At 41.2% G+C, this 27,167-nt stretch overlaps 1 protein-coding gene across 4 annotated transcripts; it reads right to left on the bottom strand.

Annotated features, from left to right (window-relative positions):
- Positions 1-2,669: 2,669 nt before the first annotated feature.
- On the bottom strand, positions 2,670-27,167 carry LOC306978940 (RNA-binding protein Musashi homolog 1). Of its 4 annotated transcripts, none has more exons than XM_079577691.1 (15): positions 26,934-27,167; positions 26,642-26,682; positions 26,066-26,147; positions 25,860-25,944; positions 18,081-18,122; positions 17,503-17,595; positions 11,411-11,459; positions 10,145-10,227; positions 9,431-9,548; positions 8,194-8,274; positions 6,924-6,980; positions 5,116-5,175; positions 4,691-4,723; positions 4,069-4,114; positions 2,670-3,982 (listed from the first exon to the last, which is right to left on the bottom strand). In XM_079577691.1, the coding sequence occupies exons 1-14, from the start codon at positions 26,990-26,992 to the stop codon at positions 4,086-4,088; spliced, it is 912 nt and encodes a 303-aa protein (XP_079433817.1). In that variant the 5' UTR covers positions 26,993-27,167; the 3' UTR covers positions 2,670-3,982; positions 4,069-4,085. The 4 variants fall into 4 exon arrangements, with proteins under 4 accessions (XP_079433817.1, XP_079433816.1, XP_079433815.1 ...); XM_079577690.1 differs by lacking the exon at positions 4,691-4,723 and adding an exon at positions 4,569-4,690 and having other exon boundaries at positions 26,934-27,163; XM_079577689.1 differs by having other exon boundaries at positions 4,569-4,723; positions 26,934-27,160.

Here is a 27,167-nt window from a genome sequence, read left to right as displayed (position 1 = left end):
TTCATGCCTATGCCTTAATGTGAAAAAGACTGTATCAATGTTTTTTAGTAAACCTAAAACAACTGTGGCCGCAGTAAAAGTTTGCTTGGGTGGACAAGAATTAACTAATGTTGAGGAATTTAAGTACTTGGGAGTGCTAATAGACTCAAAACTATCCTTCAAAAAACACGTTAAAAAAATAGTGAAAACTGTAAATGTTAATATACGAAATTTTAGACATATTCGCACATCATTAACGGATACAGCAGCGATTACATTCCTGCACTCTATGATACTGGCTCATATTGAGTACTGCATCACAAGTTGGTCCTATACAAGTCATGCTGCCATTGGGCCAATTGAAGTATGCTACAAAAGAGCATTGAAAATATTAGACAAGAAACCTTCGTCATACCACCATTGTCAAATATTAGATAAATATAAATTTTTAAACTTTTCTAATTTCAAATTATTTAAATCAGCCTGTCTAATCTATAAGGTTATACATGGTCTGGCGCCTCCACCATTGAGTGATTTTATTAAACAAAAGTCTAGCAGTGCTGCGGGGTCTCGAGTGACTCGAGCCACTGTGAGAGGTGACTGTGAATTGGCATTTAAGCGGACTGCCTTTTCACAGAACGTCCTGTCATATCAGGGAGTGAGCTTCTGGAATAGTATTCCACTGTCAGTGAGGGAAAGCACAAGTCTCCCCACATTCAGGAGTCATTTAAAAGTGTGGCTGAGGGGCACACAAACATGTGATCATGTTTAGTGCATTATAAAAAAGAGGTACAATTATCAGTGTAATACGGGTTGTGCAATAAGGGTCAGATAAAATGGGTTGGGCAATATGGGTCAGTGTAATGCGGGTCAGTGTAATAAAGAATGGTGCAATATGGGTCAGTGCAATACAGAATGGTGCAATATGGGTCAGTGCAATATCAGGTCTGTCAGGGCATGTGCATTATTGAGGTTTGTGCAATACAGTCGATGCATTTACTATTTTCTATATTCTCCTCTGTTGTCCACTCTTGTTATTGTTATTTGTTTTAACATGATGTGATCACTGTTCTCATTCCTTTCTCTCTGTACATATTCTGTATATCGTGTCTCTGTATGTTTTTACTAACTCGTGTGTAACATCAACCTGCCAGGGGGTCTGCAGATGGAAATTAGCCTAAGGCTATAATCTGGCATATTTACATTGTTTACAATGTTCATTAATATGTATTGTCCCTCTTTTTCAAATAAATAAATAAAATAAAATAAAACTACTTAAAGGTGCATTATGGAACTTTTTATGTGATTTTTTTTTTAAATTGGTGCGTATTTTATATTTCAGCGACCCAGTGGGTGAGTGGTTAGCACGGCGCCTTTACTTTCCAACACGGTGGCCCCTATGATGCTCCAAGATCAAGTGTTTTGACAGTTTCTGGTAAGTTTTCGCTGCTGACAGACCCACTCATCAGAAAACCAACAAACCAACTGATCCTGGAGAGTTGTAGCGGCCACTGTGATGGAATGTAAAGTCGCCACACTAGCCACTCAGCCATTGGGTCACAAAAAGGTACATTACACACTCATATCAAGCTTGTTTTTCCACATAAAAAATTGCATATTGCACCTTTAAAGGCCCTACATGTGATATTTGTATTACAATGGAAGAGGAAGTCACTGAATTTACATGTTAGTTGTGATCGTGTGATCTGAACTCATTTCTAACTTATTTTTAGCAACCCAATTCTTCACTTCAAGATCAACACAGTTCAGCCTTCCAAGTATATTATTGGTCTTCTCATAACGTTTCACAACTGGCAGTGTCACTTTTCAGGATCACTGCCACAGAAATGCTAGAAAATTCACCTGCAAGTTCATGCAATTGGTGCAAATGTTATAATAATGTTATAATTACTGTTTTCCCCACAAATGTCTGACTTTACAGAATACTAAAGGAGGACAAGACAAAATGCTTTCTATAACTAGAAATAAATCAGGTATAGTGCCATTAATTGCTAGTCTAATAAGCGCTACGTCTTTGTGTTTTTGTGGTCATATGATTGCACAAAAAAACTCACCAGTGCCACCAATTGAAGGGCCAGGCTCAAAACAAATGAACTTAGTAAGTTATCGACTTCCTCAGACTGTTTCGAGACAATTTGAAATATGGGTCAGAGGCTATGAGGAGGGCATGGACTGAACTGAGGATTTCTGGAGAAGGGAATCTTTATATAGCTTTTTCCATGACACAAGTCCCCCAAAGCACTTCACATAAGGGAAGGGAAGAGGTAGAAGGGGTTGTGACCCACATGAGGTGATGGCACACTGTCTTGTGTCAGAAAATGATTAGCAAATTCTTCAGGATATGGCTCTTTTTTCGAGCTTAACACTGAAAGAAAGTTCAACCTTCCAAGTACAAGTTTTACAATGTTTTAGAGCAATGATCTCCACTCTACTCTTGGTAGCTTCTTTCCCCCCTAATCTGTCACATTTTAGATGTATTTTCTTTTTGCTCCGAGCATTTTGAACAGAATATTCAACCAGTTAGGTAAATAAGGTGAAGTACAAGGCGAATTTCAGGTCAATGTCTTTAATTTTGTTGAAATACCTTGGCTACTACTACGGGTTAAAAAAGGCTGCAGAGAATAAAAGATCCTCAGCTAAATGAATACAGACTGCAAGACACACATAAGTGGAATGTTTTAAAATAATTTATTAGGAATTTTAAAAAGTTGTTTTTGTTCATAGGAAATAAACAGAAAAGAAAAGAATCAGAAATGTTACAGTGTTGACACGATTGTTATTTCTCAGTGAAAACAGCAGAAGTGTAAAACTACCGTGGCAGCATCATAATGTCCAAACAGCATTCGCAGCAGAAGAGGGGCTTTGTTCTGAAGATAACATGTAAATGATGGGCCAGTGCAACTTCATACGAGCGTTGAACTTGATTGATTTGGTCTAAAAAGCTGTCACATTGCTACAGTCGGTGACTTCCAGTGGATATGCAGTGAAGGATTGTGGGTCAGGACAAGTAAACATGAGTTAATAAGACTTTATGACACCCACAGTGACAGAGATGTTAATATAATCATTAAAAAAGTCAATTAAAATTTCACATTTGTAATTGAGGTACCATCCCCGAACAGCACATGGCACATTGGACTCCAATGTGAAACGGCGATACTTCAGCAGCTGCAGAGCCGTCGCACTGAGAGCCGCAGCAAGTCCTTCATTCAAGAGCAACCAACACATAATAAGCATCACAGTTAAAACAACAAAATAACAAAGTAAGAAAAATGTTTGTTTTTTTCTCCCCGTACACGCCGTCACTCTCACAGACCTCCCTCACAAACTTGGATACATAACAGTCGCCGTTTACAACACTTCAGGATTTTAAAAGAAACACATCTTCAAAGTTTCCCCAAAACCCCCAAAACACAAAATATGTGTCCCCTCCCTCCCAAAATGATTATTTACAATATTTTACAAAATTGTACAGCGTTCATAGGCCTGTATGTAACTGACTAATGACCTTCCCATCGGACCATTATTAGTGAATCAAGTTTTGTTAAAAACCTACCAAGATATACATTTTGTGACACATTGTTAAGTATTAAAAACAAATGTGTGTTAGGATTCAATTTGAACTACTGACAAATATACAGTTTTTTAAACATATTACATATCCTGACCTCCAAACATCAGGTTCAAAGGTCAAACAACCCAAAAAACGCAGCCAAAACAGTAACAGAGTTATAGTAGCTGTCACACAAAATAAAACAGGAAACAAAGAAAGACATATAGATACAGTATCAGCATTGACCTTAACGGTGGTGCGTCTTCTCGGGCGGTGAGTTTAGTACAGTGTCGATCGGAGTAGACACTAGAGTGAAGGGAAGGGTGTAAAGGTGTCCCCCTGTCCCACCACAGAGGGGACTGGAGACAGGCCAGATCAGCTCAGGACCGCGTCAACTCTTTCCAGCTCTCAGTCTGCAAACCCTACAGACTGAAGAAAGACAAGTTATATTAATACAACTAAAAGTACATGTATTTGACACGAAGGAAGTGTAAGAAACAAGTGAAGCGACTTACTCTCTCAGTGATATCCGTTAGTAAAGGCTGTGGCAATCAAAGGGCCCTGTGGAAACAAACAGAATTTAATAGATTATATTTCAGTATCGTTTCAGCTTCACAGAGCATTATTCATTCACTCTTAAGCCACACTGAAGATACATCGCAGTGCCTATCCCGACAACACAGGGAATCCTTCTGACAAATGGGGACACGCCGACCAATCTGCCACTCTTCCTTCATCGACTAAGTGCACGTTCTCATTCACAACATTCATAAACCTAACTTCGGTTTTCCTGTCTAGCAGCTACAACCCTAGCACAATCACAAATCATCTCAATCTCAAACTGTGCCTACGACAATCTCTCGCCTAGTCTTCCACCCCCATCGCTACCAGACTAGAGAACCTCAACCTCTCGAAAGCCCCACCACACTGCACATCTGCTTTTTACACCACCATACTGACCAAACTCACTGCTGATGCCAACATAAGTCTGAGTGATTGGAGCGGCTGTACTGACCCCCAAACTGTGGCTGAATCCAGTGCTCGGGGCAGGGCTAGCAGCGCTGAGGTAACTGCTCACTGCGGACTCCTGACTGGCTGTCCCGTACAGCTCTGCCATGGGCCCGGGGCTGCTCGTACCTAAAAACCCAGCAGAACGAGATGGGGTGGAGCCTAGAATGAAATATAACAGTTTTGAGTATGTGTGTATAACCCTATCACAAAGGCTTATGGGTCTCTATATGTAAACCTATCCTATAGTTACTTTCAGTCACAAAATTTAGTTTGTTCCTCATTTTACATCATTGTGGACCTGTCAAATGAATATTTTTAATCATTTTATCCGGTCTTTAACATGTTTATTTAGTTTGAACATGTAGTTTTCATATTTTTCTTTTATTATCATGAAGTTTGATACTACTTTACCTCTACTCTATATTGTTTGCTGATGTTCTTGTATTTTGCCTCCCCATTGTGGTGAGATAAGTTCTTCCTAATCGTACTTTATGACACTAAACGATTGCATTTAAATGGGGCTTGTCTTCCTTCATTGAGTTGTTATGTACCTCTGACGACTGCTGCGGCCGCTGCTGCTGCCATTGGTCCGTACGCTGTTAGAGGAATGGCTGAAAATAAGAAAAAGAGAGAAAAATTTTAGTTACCAAAAAAAAAAAGTTACAATGGATGAAATGGTAAAGTTACAAATAGATGAAATGCTGCAAAACCTACAGTCTATCTCCAGTCAAGACCTCCATGTAGGAATGTGGTATACAAACAATATCAGGTTTCAGAGTATTCAGGGGAATGGGAATGTTGTGATATAAAAACACTAGTGATAATTTTCAATAATCTGCACTTTCTGTGTTGCGATGAAAAAGTGGGAGGTACATTCAACGCAATAAAAAGTGAACTCTCACAATAGGCGCTTAACCCCCACATTAATCATGTGCATTTCTCTAGTTGGGCTTTATCCAAATCTAAAAGCTTCTCGACTGGGGTTTACAGCCTATTGGCCAGTGTCACGCCTCACTTGAAAGCAAAAACCGATAAAACTCATCAAAGTCCCTTTTTTTTTTCATTGCTTTTTTGTTGCTCTTTTGTCACATTTTCATCCTTGTTTTCGTCTCTTTTTTGTCGCTATTTTAACGCTTTTTTCAAGAAGATTTGGGCAAAGCCAAACTGGAGAAAATGCTATCGGTTCAGGCGGGGGTTAAGAGGTTACAAAACGGAGCTCTCAGCTTTGATAAAAACAAAACTGTCATGTAAGTTCTGGGCCAGTTGTTGGTATCATATTGGTTGGTATAACGTCGGGACCCACCATCAGGTGGCAACCCATGACCAAATAAAAATTTAATAAGTCATATAATGTGAAGTACAGTATTTCCAAATATTGTTGAATAAGCATTAAAAAGCTGAAATCATGATAGAAACAACTCTAAATCACAGCTTTTGTCAGACACGGGGAATGTTTCTGTACTTTTTCAGCAGATGAACATTATAATGTTTTGAAAACCGCTCTGTGACCCACTTTTGGGTCCTGACCCAGCAGTTGAGAACCAGTGCTCCTCAAAGCCATAACATATGACATACATATAACGTATGTCCTATGTTATGTGAGTGTTGTGAGCATTTGTTTTTTTTTACTCAGACACTGTTTGGCAGGTTTGAGCATCATGGCCCCTAATAGAGCCTAACATCCCTGAAGATGTCATTAGTATAAAATACTAGTAACAGAGTGTCAGCTTAATCTTTTTACTTTCGAAAACTGTATACATTTTAGTATTCTGATTTTATTTTTTAAATGTCTGATCAATCATGTGTCGCCGCTGTGTTCTGCTCTCATCGTGGGGTCTGTGTTCTCCCAAAATGTTTCTCCTGTAATGATCCAGACTGTGGATCTCTCTGCCCAGTGATTTTAAACTGCAGACTGTATATTGATGATGTGTATTGTTTACATTGTACATGTGTTTTGTTACACTACAAACAATGTATCTGGTCTGTCCAATGCGATTGTTATGTCCATATAAAATAAACAAATAAACGCTGACTTAAAGGGGTAAATGTAAACTATGTCCTATTCAAACTTTATTTGCCCCTGATCCCTGCTAGCTCCCTAGACTCTAATTTTGAAACCAAAACAAGGGAAATTATGATTTTCATGTACTTGTTCACCCACGCCTAACTATAGTCAGCTATGCTAATCTTTAGTCTGTTTAACTAAAATGACTGGAGAAAGACAAAACTGCATCTACTCTAGCGCTACTGATGGCAAGCGTGCAAAGCAGATGAGCACAGACTGAAGTGAGATCTGGGTGAAGATGGTGCTATGGTGGTGTGGTGCTGCTTGTAAAGTCCAGAGGAGGGACAAACTGACCTGTGAGCTCAGGGGGGTGGGGTGAAGTCAGAAGGGGGGTCCTCTCTAAGTGGAACTCTAAAACAGAAACATCAGAGTGCTGTGAGACACACCACCACCATCACCGTCCAGGGATACCAGACAGACACAGAACACATGCACGGACGGGGAGGGAGGAGTGGGAGGCAGGACAGGGAAGGGGTGAGGATGCTACGGAGAATACAGAGGTTAAATGTTACATGGTACAAATACAGTTTATTACAGTGACAAACTGATTAAACATATTCCCACTCCTTGATGTTTACAAGCAGCAGTGTTTGGTGTGACTATGCACAGGTAACTCGTTCTGCATTGTACACAATAAAACATTTGGTTAAGACTTCTATGAGAATCCTATGCTAGTAATTAAAATGAAAGCGTTTATGTGCTCGCAGTGTAGCTGTTTCCCCAGGTCACACTTCAGAAATGTAGTGTAAGACTAACACTGTATGACTGAGATTTAAAACATAGTGCCAGTTTTGCATGTTTGGCAGCGCTCTACTGTTAAACTAAGGCGACTAGTACTATATTTATCTTGCAGCTATGGTCAGTCATGCGCTACACTGGAAAAACAACCATCTTAAATTAGAAAAATGACTTAAAATCACTTGAATTATAAGGTACTCTATGTTGAATGTGAGTCAATTTGAGACAATCATGTGCGAGACAAAAGTGCCAATGGAACAAGCATAAATCCCACTTGTAATCAAATTCACTTTCTTTTTCACTTGAAATGATATAAAATAATCTGAATTAAGAAAAAATGGCTTGTTCCATTGGCAATAGAGTTCAGGATTGTGCTGTCATATCATGGGATTTGCAGCAATAATAAACTAATGGAGATTGTTCACATTAACACACATTACAGTGAGATAGATGTATTTACCAGCAGTGACTCAGAAGCTAACAGAGCAGTTTTTTCCTCCATTTTTAATACTGTTTATGGCTAATGGGGCTGTATCCGAATGTCCACACTATTCCCTATATAGTGCACTATATAGGGAATAGTGTGGACATTCGGGTACAGCCTAAGTCTATGGTAAATGCATGCTAATAGCCAAAAGCATGGCAGATCTCCATGGTAACCGTGGATTGTCCCGAACTTTACTCAAACTTTAGATTTAATCTCTTAATTCAAGTAATTTTGTGTCATTTCTTCAATGCTTATTCTTTTTTCCAGTGTAAAGCTAAGTTCTAGCAAAGTTGAGTTCCTTAAATGTTCCGGAAAATAAAAATGCAGTGCAAATTTTACCGGGAAACTGGTAGGTGTATCCTGGTGTGATTCCAGCGTAGCTCCGACTGGTGTATGTGGCTGTTTGGAAGCCTGGGTAACCTAAAAAAAAAGAAAAAAGAAAGAGAGAGATCAGGCTCAATACAATGAACAAAAGCGCCCTCTATTGATGAACATTTATATTATGGGAAACGCAGGTGTTTGATATCCTACACCTGAGATCTGAACTATTAGCCTCTTTGTCTTCACTCTGAGAATTAATAACTTCAAAGTGGCAGAAAAAAACTGAAATCTTGGCAGCTGCACAGCACATTCATGACTTCTTTGTGAAATTTTCTTCGCATGTCAAATCAACCAAACACTGGAAAACTAATTTGATGTGCTTAGTAGTTTAAAACATTGATTTATCTGCCCTTTCATGACATAATACATTTTAGATGGTGGAAGATATCTGCAAGTTTAGTCCACTGATGCTGCACTTCCCTCTCCGGACAGTAGATGGTGCCATTTGAGTGCTGTGTAGCTAAATAAAGCTCATCGGCCTGTTTTTTCCCCCTCAAATTGATCATTTCATTTTTGATTTCTTTTTTTTTTTTCACAATAAAATAAATCCATGTAGCTGCTTCATGAACGTAGACACACCTTTTGTACAAACCTCAGCTCAACCACAAACAAATGCTTTCCTCCAGTTTCATTTTACACAAATACTTCCATTGTCTCGTCCAAACTCCAAAACTATGAGCTGTTTCTGCTGAAGAAACAGCTGTAAACCTGATGATTATAAAGTCTCATGATGATTATTGCGAAAGTAGAGATTGCGATTTCGATTAAATAGTGTACTTCTTAAGAAATGTGACGTGCTCAAAATATTTCTGAGCTTAGCCATGCTGAGGGAAGAGCTAACAATCAAAACAGAAATAGTAACGAAACCTTTGATACTTTAAATGGCCATCTGATATATGCATGTTTACTGTTCAACTACTTTAAAAAATGGCTTTTTTTAGACAATACTTTATGCTCTCTCCTTCATTCACAATCAGCTACAACACCAAGGACCCCCACTGCATGTTTACAGCTGAATGTTTGGATGAATGTAGCGATCGTAACGTGATTAAAAATACATGCTATGGAGTCAGGTAAAATGGTCATCCTTCTCCCCGTGCGATCTCCGTGACCTTTACCACAGCTGGTGCGGTTATTCACGAGATCCAGGTAAAACACAGTAGCACACTTCCCCTTCTGATCAATATGGACTTACCGAGCATACCGATCCCCAGCATGAAGGCGTCCATACCATACGGCATCACCCGAGAGCGCCCCCTAGCTGAGCCAGTGGGGGACATCACCTCCTTGGGCTGAGCCTTCTTGCACTCCACCTGTTGCAAGACACACGCAAAGAATAAGGATGGAAAATGATGTTAAAAATGTAGCCTTGGGGAATGGTGACAAGGAATATTTGCTGCTTTCTTCTGTGTCAGGCATCTGCAGTCCTTTTAGCCCTGCTCTTTGAAAAGCTTTAGTCTTGGTTTATTACTGTACAAAACCAGTCTAACTCTGATTCATGTTCATATTAAATACTTCCTTGAAATTAGTTGTTGGTCTTTACAGATAGGAATTTGTAAAGACTAACAAGAAGAGTCCTTGTTCTTAGTCAATGGTTCTCTAGCCTTTCATACAAAGTAACACACAAACAATAGGCTCCAAAGCAAAAAGACTACATAAAAAATGAACCTTGACTGTAGCAGAACTAAACTAGGCTAAACCAAGGGTAAATCAGGACCGAACTTGGGATAAACCATGTCAAAACTGGGATGAACCAAAGACTAAACTCAAGAATGGCCCCGGCTAAAATAAGCAGGTATAACACTGGCGCCCAAACTTAATATAAACTTTTGAGCAACACCAGAAGAGGCAGAAGAGTAGGATCCTAACCACTGTTTCAAATCTCTATTTCTTTTACTTGTAGTCTCACCATTTTATTGTTGATTTCATGGAAGTGTATCTCGCAGACTTTCTCCACAACGTCCTCATTCTCGAACGTCACAAAGCCAAAACCTGCAGCACAGACAGAGGTGGGAAAAGTTCATGTTAGTTAAAGCCACAGTACTCCAGGTTATGTCAGTATGTCACTAGAGCAAGTACATCACCGTAAAACAAACCAGCGATACTTAACATGCTCCTACTGAATAGCGAGATACCGGAAGTATAAAGTGTTTGGAAGAGGATGTTTTTGAACATTTGGCTACCTGTAGTAAAATAAAAGTCACTGTATTGAAATAAAAGCTTGTATTTATTGGGTAAAATGTTGCCTTTACAATGAGCCTTTGTACCTTACGCACTTGTCAGCTATTAGTCTCCAGTAATCGGCACTGTAATAGCCTCTTAACACCACGTTGTGCCCTCTTCCCTCCCTCCCCCCTCCTCCTCCTCGTTCCCCGTCCCGGAGCAGAAGGTTGGGGCAAAGCCTATAGCCTGTCATAATCGATCAGTCCCAGGACGCGGAGGAGGTGCTTAAGGAGGCTTTATTCTGATCCCGATTAACGGACTGGCTAATTAGACTAGCCCCGTTCCTCTTCTGCTGCCGCTCAGCCCACAGGAAGGAGACCCGCGGGGGGGAGGCAGGGAGGGACAGGGGGCTGGATCAATGGGACACAGGAAGGAGCACGAGTACATTCAAGATTCTGCAAAAGGTGCAACAGTCTCAAATTGAACATGGCGAAGGGCCACACGAGACTGTATGACATTCTGTTGTCAAAATGTTTCAAGCTGTTTGTTACTGAATGACGCTTTACTATTCAGAAATATTATTTTTGAGCGCCGAATAATAAAGATAATAAATTAAATATGAAAAACGTACCCTCACGCTTGTATTTTGGGACATTTGTTGTACACTATTGTTTGATTTTCTGTGACTTGCTGCTTAGGTTATCCTCATTTCAATATTTCAGAATATATTTGACAGGGAAATGTGCACTTTGATCATTTTCCATTGAAACGTGCCACGTAATGAACAGAATTTAGTGTTAAAACATGTAAAATTGACACTACCTTTTAAATGAGAAAGGCGTTTTGTTCACGGATTGCCTTTGACATGATATTATGATGTGATTTAGCTCATAACTTTATCAATTAAACAGAAACGTCGCTTTGTTTTTTGGTTTGTTTTGATGTGTTGTTTTAATTGACCCTTTATTTCGCCAAAATACTGAACTTAAACAACAGTTCCGTGTTTCCTCACCTCTGTGTCTGTTGGTGGTCTTGTCGAACATGAGCATGGCATCGTCCACCTAAAATGGAGACAAATCAAAGTGCTTTAGGCGCTGATATCTCTCTGGCCACGCGGCATATTGCCTGACCTCAGCCCTTCTCAAGTTCTGCGGGGAGGCTCAGCAACAGATGGACATGAGAGGGGCGAGGGGAGGGAGGAGAGGGGGTCCCTGCGACAGGTTTTTAGAAGAAAATAAGGGGCCGGAAGACTTGAAAGAGCTGAGTACTGTACGTGATGACGACCGTAAACTTTTCACACATAGTAGAACAATAAGTGGCTCTAAATCAAGACTAAACCGGGACTAAAAACATAAAACAATCAAAACTTCGCACACACCAACATATTTAAAGAAGTAAACCAGGGTTGGACTTAGACAGATCTTTACCAAACCTTACTGAAACCCAACTCAGTTAAACCCAAAGCGAGAACCAAACAGGGAGACAGGTTGTCATGTCTAAAACCACAGATTTTGTAGCTTTGTAGTTCTAAAATAACGAAATAAAAATGAAAATGAAATGAAAAAGTCCAATTTAATAATGCTGTAATCCTTAAAATGTTAAGTGTCTTTGTTTGCATACTTCTTCCTCTTTTTGTCCTCCCCATCAATCCCACCTGTGGCACTTGCACCATAATTTAAGTAGCACTAGGCCATGACAAGTGGTTGTACTTAATGAGTGCTGAGTTCGTAAATTGCTACTGAAATATCCAGTTGGAAAAAAATCCCTCTCACGGCGAGCACATAATCCCACCTAACCCCCCCCCACCCTTCCTTCGTTTCCAGGCCGGGTCCAAAGTTTGACATTCCCATGGCAACACTACAAAAAGTCCCCCCCCCCCCCCACCCCGTACAACCAAACAGGCCCGGGCCGACATCAAATATGGTTTATGAATAGTGGGCGAGTGAATGGGACAAAGGCCGCGCAGCGCAGGGGAAGAAAAGAAGAGAGTGCGAGAGAAAGTAGTCAGTCATGTTTGAGAAAGGTGAATCCGGCGCAGGTGGAGACTCGATGAGAGGGGGAACTGATATCGAGAGAAATAGCGACAGGTGGATCGGTGAATGAGAGCACTCAAGAGTCCGGCAAAGTAACGGGCAGCAGAGGCAGAAGCACTGGGTCAAAGTTTAGAGGGAGGAGAGCGCAGAGACAAAAGGCCCGGCAGAACAAAGGAGGCCTGCAGGCTTTGTTTGTTGGCACAGTCGGCCATAATTTCTCCTCCTCTTCTCAGCTTGACCTCTCTCTCTTTCCCCCCACAGCTTGGCTTCTTCCCTTTATGGAGCATTAACACAGGTGTCTATCTGTGCTGCCTGCACACCAGAGCTGTACTACGTTAGGAAGACAGTGAGATGGTATGGATGTATTGTGAGTGATTTAAAGTATTATGCACAGCAAAATAATGATATGATAAGTTAATATCACTAAAATGAAGAAACTTTGACCTTTGCCAAGTACAAAAAAATCTGCCGGTGGAATAAGTATTTTTGCAGTTCAAATAAGGGGGGAAAAAATAACATATTTAAAGAGATTTATCCTCTAATTTGAGGTACAATGAGAGGTTTTTGTCAAATCAAGCACACAAATACTTGTTCCACTGGCAGATTCTTTAAAGAAAACTTATTTATTATTTATAGGCTTCTTCTTTTTGCTGTGTAAAAATACCAAATAAAGTAGTAACAGTATCTAACACCAGGAATTTCTGGACGGTCAACACACCTGGCTCACATTACCCGAGTCTTTACTCTGTGTATGATCCATAAAAGCTCAAATCGAGCTTCATCTTTAACGGATTACAAACTTAAAACTGACCTACTCTTTCGCTACACTTTGCTGCTCACACATTTTCATGCAGAGTCCGGATAAACATTTGGTAAATTAATCTGTCCCATGAAGGTCTATAATAAGTTTACTGGCAGCCGCGGTGGGTACGCTCCACTGAATAATTTGTCATCGTCCCACAGAGAAAAGGGAGGAGAGGGGGTGCGGATGTGTGTGTGAGCGGACCCCCAAGGGCAGTTTGCCTACAGAAAGGTCAAAGGTTATTGAAGAGTGTCAGTCTGTGAAAGGGGACCTGAAGTCACCAGCTCCTCATGGTCTGACATTTGCACATCGCCGGCCAACTGCTCTACTTTAGTGTGTGTTCGGTGGCGTTTTATAAGAAGTAAACATGGGGATCGCATGCCAAACAGCCGGGCAAAAACAAGGGCAGGACTAAACGAACGCAGAGGTAGCGGTGAGTGAGAAGTAAATGTACATTACTCCAGTGCATTTCCATGAGGAGATGAAAGCACGGTTTGAGAATAAACTTGTAACTTAAAGAGCCTGTACCCAGGTTATAAGGGAAAGAGCAAAATTTAAATGTTAGTTGTGGATAAAACTCATTCATAACATTCCTTTATCTCTTAACCCCCGCCTTGACTTGAGTGCATTTTCTCCAGCTTTAAATCTAAAAGGTTACAGCCTATCGGTCAGTGTAACGCCTCATTTGAAAGCTACTGATCTTTTTCTTCGCTTTGATGTCACCTTTTAAAAACTTTTTTCCATTGCTTTTATTGTTGTGTTTTCATCACATTTTTATCACTTTTTGTTACTATTTTGTTGCTCTTTTGTTGCCTTTTCGTCCTCATTTTCATCTTACTTTTATTGCTATTTTGACACTTTTTCAATACGCTTTTAGATTTGGGTAAAGCCAAACTGGGGAACATGTGCTCGGTTCAGGAGGTGGGTAAGAGGTTAAGCCTTCCTAACTTCTCAATTCTTCGTGGGGCTGAGTTTATAAGCATGTTTCACAACTTTCAGGGAGCAAAACAGAGCTTTTATTGTCACGTTAACTCGACCAGCGGTGTCCAAACTTTATTCAGTGAGGGCCACATACAGAAAAATATACAAACAACTGGGCCGCACTCTATAGAGGTCAGATATAACTTCACCTCTATTGTATTAAAGTGAGCAAATTCAATAAAATGTTAACTATGATTTTTAATTCAATATGCTTTAAGTAAAAATCCGCCTTCATCATAGCTTTCTAGTAATGGATTTTCATGTAATTGATATATATTCAATTAAAGCAAAAAAAAAAAAACAATAAAAAAATATATTGTATTTTTTGAATGGGCCGCAGTTGGCCCACGGGCCGAAGTTTCGACATCTCTGAACTAGACTATTTTACAATCAGATATACAATGCATACAATGTCTGCATTTACAATATACTGAAGGACAAAAGAAATGTCATCGCACTACTAGAAAACTCAGGTTCAGGGTATTTTTAAATGATAATTTTGCCAATTGTAGATGAAAAAGTAAAAGAGTTTGAAAGAGCCATGGAAGCGAATCAGCAATGTGGCACCTCACAATACAAAATAAATACAAAATTCAACAAGAATATTTAGCTGAAACATTAAAATTAACAACGTTAAGGTCAGAGGTCACCACATCGCAGGGAGATTATATGAAACAAATGCAAGGGAATCGTACTTCCATGCATTACCAGAGTGGGTTTCGAGGTGGGCGTGACTGTTTAGCTCCACAGTTGTAACAGCTGTGGCAATAACGGTAGCTACAGTAGATTGAATAAAAAATAGTTGTAATAGGGAGTGGCAAGAAGTGAATCAATATTAGAAGAAGCTCTATGTAGTGACAATAGTGATTAAACAGGTACTTTCCCACTTTCTCCTTCAATCAATTTTAGCACTAAAAGTATGACGAGGATGTTTTGTGCTTTCACTTTACAGCTCGCTAAATGGTCAACTTATACAGTACAGTGCTTCCACCTAGTACATTAGACACTCAAAGCCCCTTCCAGCTACATTATTATTGTACTATCATACTTTCAACAAACAAGCTGAAACATGTCAAGCGCTCACACCTTCCATACAATGGGCTGAATGTGATGAAAACAGCTGAACAATGTCCACTGTAAACAGAAAACACTTGTAAAACAGCGTTAATTGCACTTCGACGCTCCATATTTCAAAGCGTTTTAATGCTGTTTCAACGGGACAATATTCCCTCTTATGCTTTTCCTTTTTTCCTGCTCTCATCTTCCCTGTTGTCCCGGGCCCATCCCTCTCCGCGCCCCTTTGTTCGCACCGCGGCCGGGCCACAAAAGATCCAGTGAGGCAGTCTAATCAGGAACTTCCATGGATGGCTGGAGCCCACATTTCAGCTACTATCCCCTCGAAATCTCTCTTGGCCAAACTCATCTAGGTGTTATGATTGAGCGGGGAGCAAGAGGGGAAACTTAAGGCCAGGACCGTATAGCTTTAGAAAATATATTAGTGGTTAGCGGTGGTCAGGGGGAGCCGTTTACACAATAGGTTTTTCAATACGCTTTTATAATCCAAGAGGACACAACCTGTTGAACAATTTTACAACAGCAATCACTACGAATGATCTTGACTTTTGGAAATCGTTTTGAATGAGGCCACACTCTCCGTGCGGTATTGATATTAGCAAACAGGTTTCAGCTTATTTGTAGAGAAACTTTCCTCATGTGTTGGGCACCTGCAAATCTAGTTTCAAACCAAAATGTACAAGTTCTAGGCCTTATACTTTGCTAAAATTCCTTGTTTACACAGTGCACAAACTAACTAAACATTTGCCAAGCTTTGTACAGCGGCACAACAGCCCCTACACCCCATCTTTGCCCCAGTTCTCTCCCCCCCTCTCCCTCTCCCTCTCCTGTCGCTTCTTTTGTGGAGCCATCATCCATTCGTTGGCCTCTTCAAACTCGGCTGCTAATGAGATGCTTTGGCAAACTTACTCATTTGCAAGACACAATTATATTCGATCATTCATTGACAAAACTTTGTTGTTTTAATTCATCGCCACATAAACAGACACCTAAATATGTTGTGTGACTTTTTAAATGTAGACGTAAACTTTGGGAAACTTTGCAACAATGGTATCGCTTCAAAGAAAAAGTATGTTTACGTTGTTTTACTGAATCGGTTCAACATCCATCGGTCCACCCACCGATTCACAAAATGGTCTTCCAAAACTTAGCAGCAACTTGATGTGTTTTAAAATGATTATCACTCCAGGTGTAAGACACAACATCATCCCAAAACTGGAGCCTAAGTTTGTTTTTAGTTCACTTTTTTTTTCCTCCAAGTTGATGCTAAACTTCTTTAGTGACCCCCGCACACACAAAGGCGCATGCAAACGCCCCGGGAGCAGTAGGCATCCCTCCTTCATGGAGAACAAAACCCTTTTTCCCGCAGAATTACTCCAGGACAATGGGGCCGGCCGGGTCTCCACGGTAACGGGTCCAGGGGGTGCAGAGGAGGGGGGGGGGGGGGGGGGTGCGGAGGGTCGGAGCAGCTGTTACATCAGATTAATTCAGATTCTGATAATCCCTCCCTCCTTCCTCAAACCATCACCAACCACACAAAACTTTTCAAACACCCCCCCCACTCCTCCCACTCCTCCTCCCGCCCTCTGCTGCCTCCTACTCTTCATTCTACACGGGACGGTCCCCTCTTGGTCCCCCCCCCCTCCCCTACCCTTAAACAGGCCTGCTGCTGCTGTCTGCGCTGCACCGGCCCGGACCTCCTACTGCCTCTCAGGCGCAGTGTTTTTCCCTTCAAATCCTCTTCAAGTCTTTTCTCTCTCCCTCTTTATTCTCACACGTATCGCAAGTAACTCCTTCACCTCCAGAGCGCTCGAGTTTTCTGGGCGAGAATAAAGCTGCCTTGGATTTGAATTTTTGTTTAAATGTGGATTAAAACTATTTATTTGGTACCAATACAAAGCCTCAAATACAGTATGTCTGAGAAACACCTGCCATCTACTTACCTACAGTATCCATCTACCCATCTCTCCCTCACAATCTTTCCACCCATTCATCCATCTATCCAATAAACAATAAAAGAAAGCCATTTATTTGCATCTTCTGTGTCTTTTTCTCACACAGAGCTAACTCCCTCACCTCCGACGTCCTTTCCCCCGACAAAACGTTGATAAATCACTGACAACATGGGGCTAAGTTGTTTAACTTTTTAGTCATCGCATGAAGATAACCTTATGTTTATTCTAACTCTCGAAAAGTTTTAAATATTGCACTCACCTTCCCAAATTGGTCGAAGTACTGCTTGACATCTTCTATGGTCGTGTTCACGGATAGTCCGCCCACAAAGATCTTCTTGGTTCGAGTCACTAACTAAAAAAGGGAATACAAGATGAGCTCAGATGCTGTCTATATCACTCGAAAGAAACATTACAATATAATATGAAATACATTCTCTGACATTGTCCCACTACAACAAGCTTCAGGTGTAAGTTTCCAGATTATGAATACTGTCTTAACTTCAATCTATGCCAAAGAAACCATTATATTCACCTATGGGAGCCACTTTAAGCACTCTTCTGATACTTCTTGCCTGTTATGCTCTTATGTTGTTCCTACAAGTGCTTTTCCCATGCTGGCAGAGAGGCCAATCTCCTCCTGCGACAATACATTCCCGAAACGTGATACCTGCTCTTTGCTTTAGGTCCAACAATACGAGAAACCCCTAAAGTTTTGAACGTTTCAGTTCTTTGGCTGATCACGTAACAGCGGAGAGGTGTCGGTAAGAGCTCAGGTTCATCAGATAAAGCGGCGGACACTGGTAACAAAACAAAACAAAAAAATAGGCAGAAACTCACCTTAGGCTGGGCTCGGCGCGGGAATGCCACCTTTGGGTCAATCTAGAGGAAATAAAGAGAGGAGATGCCTGTAATGGGAAATGGCAATCGACTACATACATTTTAAGTGATATTAAAGGGATATTTAAGGATAGACCTGCGCTAACCTAGCACTAGCCTAGCACCACTTAACTCTTACATAAAATGTCTCCAGAAATCAACCACACTCTCTATAACTAGGAAATGAGGCCCTATGTCAAAAATCCTGAAATATCCCTTTAAGTCATCTTTCAGTCCTTAAAAACAAAACTATAATCTTTGTTTCTGCGATAACACTAGATATGCAACTATAAAGAAATGTCCATCAGCTGAACTAATTCTTGAATTCTTTGACATGATTGTGTTTATTTTTGTAGCATCTTTTCACTGAACTTTTCTCATTGGTCAACATCACACAGAATCACCTGCTTCAGAGTGATTTGTTTAGTCAAAATGACAAGATTTTGTATCAGATCTTGTTTCGTTTGACTGAAGCCAGTTGTTATTAACTTTGCAGTAATAACTTTCTGTTGCCACTTTAGCGATTGATATTCTCGTAGAGTCCGCCCATCGCTCGTGTAAAGTGCGCCGCTTGTGGATGAGGATCAGGTGGATTGACCGGGGGGAATGTCCAGTTCAACCACAACCTCCTTCCGTCACTACAGTGCGACATGTGATCTGCAGGAATCTCACACAAGCACTATACAATCACGAACACCGCTCATCGCCGCAACCAGAGCCCATAGAGGAACACAGAGAGGGAGAAGGAAGGAGTGAGTGTTGTCAATCACTCAACTACGACAGCACTGTGGTTTGTGTCGGTCTCCTCTGTCTAATGAAGGGGTGCCGGCAATTTGTTTATCACTAAATGGCAAACTTTGTGCTTTGAAAAGGAGTCATTCATTCTCCACATGAATGAAAAAACAATCTCTAGTTTGCCAATGTTGTCATTATTTGGATAACATCTTCAGGAATAGTTATGTGTCAATGAGGGAATGGGTAGTTTTGGCTAAATAGAGTAACCACATCCTTTTAGGAAAAGAACCAGAAAGGGAAGAAGAAAAAAGTCTTTGTTCTTTGTGGAAGTGTAATGCCTTGGTGGATGTCAAATACCCAAACAGTACATTATTAACACCATGCAGCCTTTTGTGACACTCCTCATACCTGTGATGTGGACCGTCCTCTGCCTTGTGTCTCCACACAAGATATTACCAATTTACCAATGTTTTTTTATTAAAGCACTAACTAGTACAAACTACTAGTAGAAAACTCTCCAAACCCACTAAAAGTCCCCAAGATTTAGAGACTGGAGAGAGAGCCACACCATGCCACGAGGATGCAATCAAAGACAGGCTGTAAAATTGTAATTTGAGACTGCTATATTAGTCTATACTGATCTAATAGAGCTAGAAAACAACTAGACTACTCCACACTGTACTGCGGTTACACTAACAGATGGTGAGACAGTCCAGCGCTAAGATTAGTCCAAAACCATGAGAGGAACTACTGTAAAGATCTACTCAGCCTCTATGGTAAACCGCATGCGTTTACCTAGAGCTTCTACTTGAATAAAACGTTTAACATCACCGTAAAAGATTTTGTTTATTTTCGAATAATTTGTCGGTCTAGAGAGTAGCAGAGTGAGAAGACTAGGCTAAAGAACTTGAGGATCAGATGCAGTTTCTACTTGTTTAGTTTCTAGTTTATGGAGCTAAGGACTACACTCTGATAGTCACCTCCGTTCACCAACTCGCCTGATGTCCAACACTCCTGCACATTCGGAAAACAAACAGACACACACACAAACAAACAAGATCAACGAAAGGGCGGCCCACAGAGCGTCCCAGGGCAGGAACACGTGGACATCACACAAAATGAGCATGAAAAGGGTCCGTATTTGAGCAAAACAGGTTGAACGTAGTCTGAGGTGGATAGAAAAAGGTCCTTCCTCTTATATAATAGTAGTTATTTGTACGAGTCGTTTATGTATGGCTTATGTCTCATTCCTACCTACAATTTTGGGACACTGTATCCTTTATAAGACAGCACAATATGAGAAAATGTCGCATTCAATATAAACTCTAAAAAAAAATTGTGTCCGACTTTAAAACACTAAATTTGGCTAAAGTTGAGGTAAATGAGGAAAATTAAATTGTTATTGTTAACTAATGCATTTTTGTCTTGAGCTGTGTTGGCAAAAAATGTGCCAATCTTAGTCAGATGGAAGAGTTGCAATATGTACCTAATAATGCCGTAATTAATTCTTGAGTAAATCCACGTAAATCTTCATTAAGGGACAATGTACTGACATTAAGCCCACAGACGCATACAGTTAGGCCTGTCACAATAACAAATTTGAAGTTCGATATATCAAGGCAGGAAAGTTTCACGATAAACGATATTATTGACTCTGACGATACTGGATACTGTCAACTCTCAGGCATAAAAATGACAGTAAACCTTTGTTCTAAAAGTGCATCATCATATGCTAAAATACTACACAAGATGCAATAAACATGAAATATAGCTCAATTTGCTCCACTTAGAAATCATAGTATTACAAATAAAAAATTGGCGGGAAATGCTAATAAATGTACAGACAATAAATATCGAGCACAAAAATGCTTATCTGTTATTTATTGAACGATGACTCGACATAGTAATTATCGTGACAACCCTACATACGGTAGCCAGTTCCCATCCATTCTCCCTGATAGATATTATTTTTCATACCAAGTGATAAAAGGGAAATTTAAAGTCTATGTGTTTTACTTTGTAGCGTTAAAAAATGTCATGAATTTATCAACTTATTACTAACAAAAACTACCCATTCGATCCTTTGTTTTTAGAGACACTAAAACATGACGTTACAATGACTTTACTCCAAGTACAGAGGGTTTTGGTTGCACCGGTTGTAAGTGCTTTGATGTCTGACAGGCTTCCTTGTTTTGTACTTTTTTATGTTGAAGTAACAGTGCCCACTATGAATGCCCACCTCTGAACATAGTGTGGATGATCACAGGGTAGAGAGGCATGTGAAAAGGCCTTTAGCTGCGTAAGGCCATCAAGGACGTAATTCCAATAGAGCTTTATGAAAATCAGGCCAATCCCCTTTGAGCGCTACATCCGCGGTATGCAACAGTTGGCCGAGTGCGCTGCCTGTCGCTGCCTCGATCGCACAACTTCTCCAAGGGCCAAACCCAAGCTCGTTTCAGTGCAATCCTATTAGCCAGGAGTGCCATCCTAATCAAAGACAGGGTTAATGCCAACGGTGCACGGACCAACCCCCCATCGTCCCGGGAGGAGAACGCTAACAGAGACATGGAGGCACCTGATGATCGGGGTTTGAAACGGACACTAAAGCCAGGCCAAGATTTGTGTGGTTTTGGCTTGCATCACATTTTACTGGTCACTTTGTTGATATGTGACCAGTTATTATTCCAGTTTTGGGCCTTTGACGGGGTACATCTTGCTCATCACAAGGGCTGACACAGAAACAACTACAGACAAAGCATTCACTCTTAAGTGCATTCATTATGGGCAATTAAGAGACTAAACTAAACAAGTCACAAGAGAACAAACCTATCTGCTAATATTTGTAAACATTTCTCCATTAAAACTAGCCGTAACCCAACTTTTTTCATTGAAGCCCACATTTTGAAGCGTACGCACAGTGGAGGGCCATTAACGATTGTCAGATGGGTGGATTTAGTTGGCTACACGATATTGAAGTATCTTGCAATATGCGATACGGCCGTGCAATATCACGATACCGATATTATAGTGATATTTCACTAAACCATTTCAACACGATATGTTCCATTCTAATTAAACACCAATTGTAAGTGACTAGTTTTTCAGCAAATTGTGTCAAAACGAGACTTTAAAAAACACCACATCAGCCCCACAAGACTTTAGTGATGTTGCGATATATTGTTGCTTGCATTACCTAATATCACGATTGTTCTATACCGGTACTTTAAGGATACACGGTTTACAATACCAATACCTAAACTATACTTTTTTTCAATACCTATACTAAAATATTTGTCATCTAGAGCCAGAAAATAGAACAATAATGTTATTTTTTCAACCCATAAAAGACCATTTCCTTTACATGGGTATCATTTACTGGGGGCGAAACAGCCAAGTCCCTGCACCCATGAAAACTTGCACTCTAAAGATCTTTTTTTTTCTTTCGTTTCCTACTTTTGATACATTTAGTTTTTTGATAGCAGTAGTACCTAAACCTTTTACTGGTGCCCAGCCCTAGAGAACACCCATCAGGCTCACATCAAAGTGTTTGTTATTGAGGTTTCAATTCTGCAATGAAGCCTGGAGGTCCTGGGCAATAGTTTGGACACTCCTGAGCTAAACTATGCTTAGCAAAATCATTAACCGCTACCAACTTTTACACACACACCACGGTGACCAGTGTGAGCTAATACGTTTACATCAAGCCCTGATTAAAGAATCTCACTGTGCTCTTTTGCAGTGAGCACCTTGCAGCAAAACACTTCAATGAAAACCTTGTCTCACGAATAAGGTGGCGTTTGCGTCGGCTGTCACTGGCTTTACAGATAGCAGGAAACCGGGAAGGCTACCCAGAGGGCCGGCTAACCAACAGCGCGCCCGTTACATAAATCACTGTAAAGCCTAGTCTCCTATAGCGGTCAAAAGCATCTGTCCCTCAACTAGGACTGCACAACGCGAGAAAGCACTGCGATACCCGTGATTTCTCACCAAGCTGTGTCAAAATCAAAACTCAACAAAGTCTAAAAGGCTAAGATCTCTATATACAGATGCTAATTGATGCCAAAACTAGAGTCTAAACTCGACACCCTTTTCCTTTTCCATTCCCTTTCTCACTAGGATTGAAATGGAGCTTGAAATGTTAATATCGTGAGAAATCATCTAAGACCAAGCCAAAAACTGGACTTCGATCATTTATGTTACAGTGCATTTTGCTTCTTGCGTAAATCCAATCAGATGGAAGGCCTCACACTCTTTTTTCTGGTTCCTTGCGATATGATAGACCTTTTTAATGAGCCATAACTCGACTGTGCTCCGACAGCATTTAGCATTTTCCATTACACTCCAAATCAGGTGCTGTTTCTGCCAAAAGATTGAATTTGACCATTAAAGCTGAAATTGCGTTTCGATTAAAATTCGATCGACTGCACTGTCCTAAACATCGCACCGCCCGATTTTGCGATAACGATCATTTGGAGGTAACTTTGCGCACTAGCAACCTAGACTTCCCAACACGACAAGTCCCAATAAATTCCCCTGTATTTGCTCTCTGGCCACTCGTCTGTGCAAAGCTGTGTTAATTCCGCTGCTTCGCTCGGTCACAGCATGGCACATTCTTTCTGTTGCCACTGGAGAACTTTTTTCTCTCCCTTTTCTAACTGGATAACCTGTCTGCAGAGGCGCGGGGGGAGGTGAGGGAGAGAGGGCCAGGGGGTTAGCTGTAAAAGACCTACTCAACTCGCCATCCGAAAGCTCTACACGCCAAAAACACACACACTCACACTCTCTCTCTCTCTCTCCATGACACGCCCAGCATCAGCCCACAAGGGACCCGCCAGTCTGAGCCGCTCTGTAGACCTGGCACATCCACGAGTTGGGTGAAGATTATATATAGTCATTAAGTCAATACCGTCTTCTATACAGTATTTTCAAAAACATGACCAGGCTGACTTGCTTCCACCTAAGAAATCGTTTCGCCGCAACGTGAAATCCAAGAAGTTGCTCGATTTTGCAAAATTGTCTGGTGCGATTTACGTTTTAAAATCAAGAATCAGTTTGCGGGGGAAGTTTTAAACAAGTTCAGGAGCTTTAACACAAAAGACTGGATTGCGAAGAGCTAAACTAGCTAAACGGGGCATGTTTGCAGAAGTCTAAAGTGCAGGGTTGGCTAGTTTTCTACATCAGTGGTTCCTGAACTTTTCACACCAAGAACATAAAATATTTGACCCTCCAAGTACATCTGAGTGACTTGTGTCTCAACTGGATGTACACCATGTCTAAACCAGAAAAAAAACACCCATTAGTTAGGTCTAAAATTGCAAATGACCCTGACTGCCACCTGAAGAAGCTTAAGCGCACATACAGTTTGAGAACCGCTGTTGTGCATGACAAATCCCAGTAGAGCTCATTACATTACCTAAAAAACTACATTTGTCAATTGCCACCATTAAATATCGATTGCGGTTACTTGTGCATGCTTTACAAGAAATTTCCCTAAACAACGTGTATTGTCGATCTGCTATTTTGTCTTTGTGACAGAGCCGTTCTTCCACAGAGGAAAGGGGGGGGGGGAGTTGCGATGGAAACCAACCCCATGGCGAGTTAGTGGCGTCCAACCATGATGATGCCACTTGTCATAGCTGTTGTGTCTGCAACTGACACTATAACAGTAGGGCACTGGGGAGCGGAGGCAAAACACGAAAATACAGTTTGGAGACTTTCAGTGGCGCGGCTCTGTCCTTAGCAACTACTCCGCGCTGTGATTCTCAAACTCCTCACGGCGAGCGCCAACGGAGGAAATATATGGCTTTCGAAGTGACGTTCAAGGGACTAGCAATGCATTTGCATATCGGACTAAAACGGGAGGGAAAACAAAGCTGGATAAATCTGTTCTAGGCTTTGATTAAATCCTTGTTTAGACCTTGTGTCGTTATGGTCTATGTAGGTTTAGTCTAGACCAGGTTAAGTTTGGATCCAGCATCAAGTTTAGTCCCTTCTTTGTCTTGGTTTGGCCCTGGTTTACTTCTGACCATAACTAGTTTAGCTTGGATAGTTGATTATAAGTTGGAAACCTGCTCTTGGTGTGAAAAGTTGAATCCCACAAAAAGACACAAAAAAAGAAGAAAAAAAAAAAAATCAATTTCCGGCGGTGGCTCTACTTGGGACACTTATCTTCGGTAAAGGGAAAACTCTTTAAAAAGGTGCATCGCTCACAGCACAAAAGCGGGGTAAAAAGAATTAGACTCCCCTTAATTTCAATACAGTGACTAACTCGCAGCCGCCCCACTGAGGAGAGAGGCGGGGGCATTGGTCCCTATGGCTACCAACGTGCAGCATTGTTCCCAGACCAACCCACAATTCATTACTGACAAAAAAGACACACACACACACACACTCACTCAAACGCACAGGAAGACACACATTCGAAATCACGCTCTGTAACGCTGGACGATTAATAGATTTCCACAGGCAAATCTCACAGGTGCAACAGTCTGAATACTGTACGCTAAGTTCATTCATTCCGTTGGAAGTTGGAGAGATAAATAAAAGTTTGTTGGTTCTGCCGTGACGCCTACGTGGTTTCAAGTTGCAGGCGTTTGTTCCTGACTGAAACTCCCTTTTTGGGTCATAATACCCTTGGGACACAAACTAGACACTGCTAGAAACTGTGGCTCACCTTTCGTTGTTTCGAGCAAATCAAAGTTCTGCAGTTTGGGGACCTTTTTTCTATGGGAGTTTTCGGAGCAAAACGATAGCTGCGAGGGCCGGGGTGGACTTTGCTGCTTAAGCGGATAGTGCAACTCATCGTGGCATCCCACCAAACCAAAACCAGCAAACACGACATGCTTTGAGGAGTAGCCCAGCAAAGTGGAAACTCCGTAAACATGTGAAAAAGCAGCAGCAGCAGCAGTAGTTACCCTCGTCTCCAAAGGATTATTGTAAAATCCACTAATCAAACACTGAGCAAAGGGATTAGTTGTTGGTGGGAAGTAAATACAGAGAACTCACTGTTTTGGAGTCCAGCTCATGTCTGCTTTGGGCCAGAACTTTATCCACGCCAGCCTGATCAACAAAGGTGACAAATCCAAACCCTCTGTTGACAAAGAGAGAATGGTATGAATGAAATGACGCTGTTAAGTTGTGAGAATGTTAAGTTTTAAGGAGACACAGTCAGATAAAACTTTGAGAATAGCAGCAGTGTAAGAGCGGCTCACCTCGAGCGCTTAGTAACTGGATCTCGCATCACCATACACTCCTTCACTTCTCCGTACTTGCAAAAGTATTCCTTTAGCCCCTCTGAATGACAAGAAAACAGAGAGAAATGTGTTATTAATGGGCCGTCTGTTTACCTCTCCATCATTTTTGACACTTCGTAAAACTTTTTTGAGGGGTTGAATTAGATGCCACACAAACATTTTAGTTTATTTTTGATGAGTCACAAATGGTCCCTCAAATAACTAGTTTGTTTCTGTTGCCGAAACAACTAGACATTAGAAAAACATGCTTCTGAATAAATATTTTACTTAATTCATTCTGAATTTGTTTAAATTAACCTGATATTAACATGACATTAAGTGAGCATTTTCATAGCTGTTCCAACTCATTTTGCCGAGGTGCAGCTCACTCATGCTTTCAAAATATTTAAAATGAACACACTTTTAAGCAGAGCAAATATGAACAAGTCGTGAATCTGAAAATCTTCTATTAGCTCTTTGTAGTGATCGCCAGGGTTTTGAAAGGCATAGTGGCATAGTGTGTCCGTCAGTGGGAAAAGTGGTGGAAAGACTTACCTTGTGTTGTCTGCCAGCTCAGTCCTCCTATGAACATTTTGCTGTGGGGAAAAATAAAGAAAACGTCATTTCAGTCAAGTGTGATTGAGGTTAACATGGAAAAAGAAGTTGTTTTTGAGAGTTGAGCGTATCATCTTTGATTCATGAGTGGCTGCCTTATGGAGGTGTGTGCGCTGCGCTGGCGACAGACCAGAGACGAGCGCAGAATACCGGCTCTGTTTCCAAAGCCCCGCGGACTAAAGTGCGACACAAGTTTGAAAGAGGAATAAAAGTTAAAGAGTTTTCGCGTTACCAGGGATCGTGAGGGGAGTCCGTGCTGGACAGGCTGCTCTGGCTCCCTTCATTGTCCATGTCGCTGCACTCGCTGTGTGGGCGCTGCTGTGTCCGGCGGGCCGAGTGGGAGAGCAGGCAGAGACTGAGTGGAAGCGGGGCGGGTTTGGCCCTATGCTTTGGCCCGGGGTGACAGAGAGGGGAGCAGGAGGCCAGATGCAGCTTGGGACAGACTCCTCCTCCTCCCTCTTCTCTT

The sequence above is a fragment of the Gobius niger genome (genome assembly GCF_951799975.1).
Source record: "Gobius niger genome assembly, chromosome: 1".
In the NCBI taxonomy this organism is placed as follows: Eukaryota; Metazoa; Chordata; class Actinopteri; order Gobiiformes; family Gobiidae; genus Gobius; species Gobius niger.
This window is presented reverse-complemented; position numbering and strand designations above follow the sequence as displayed.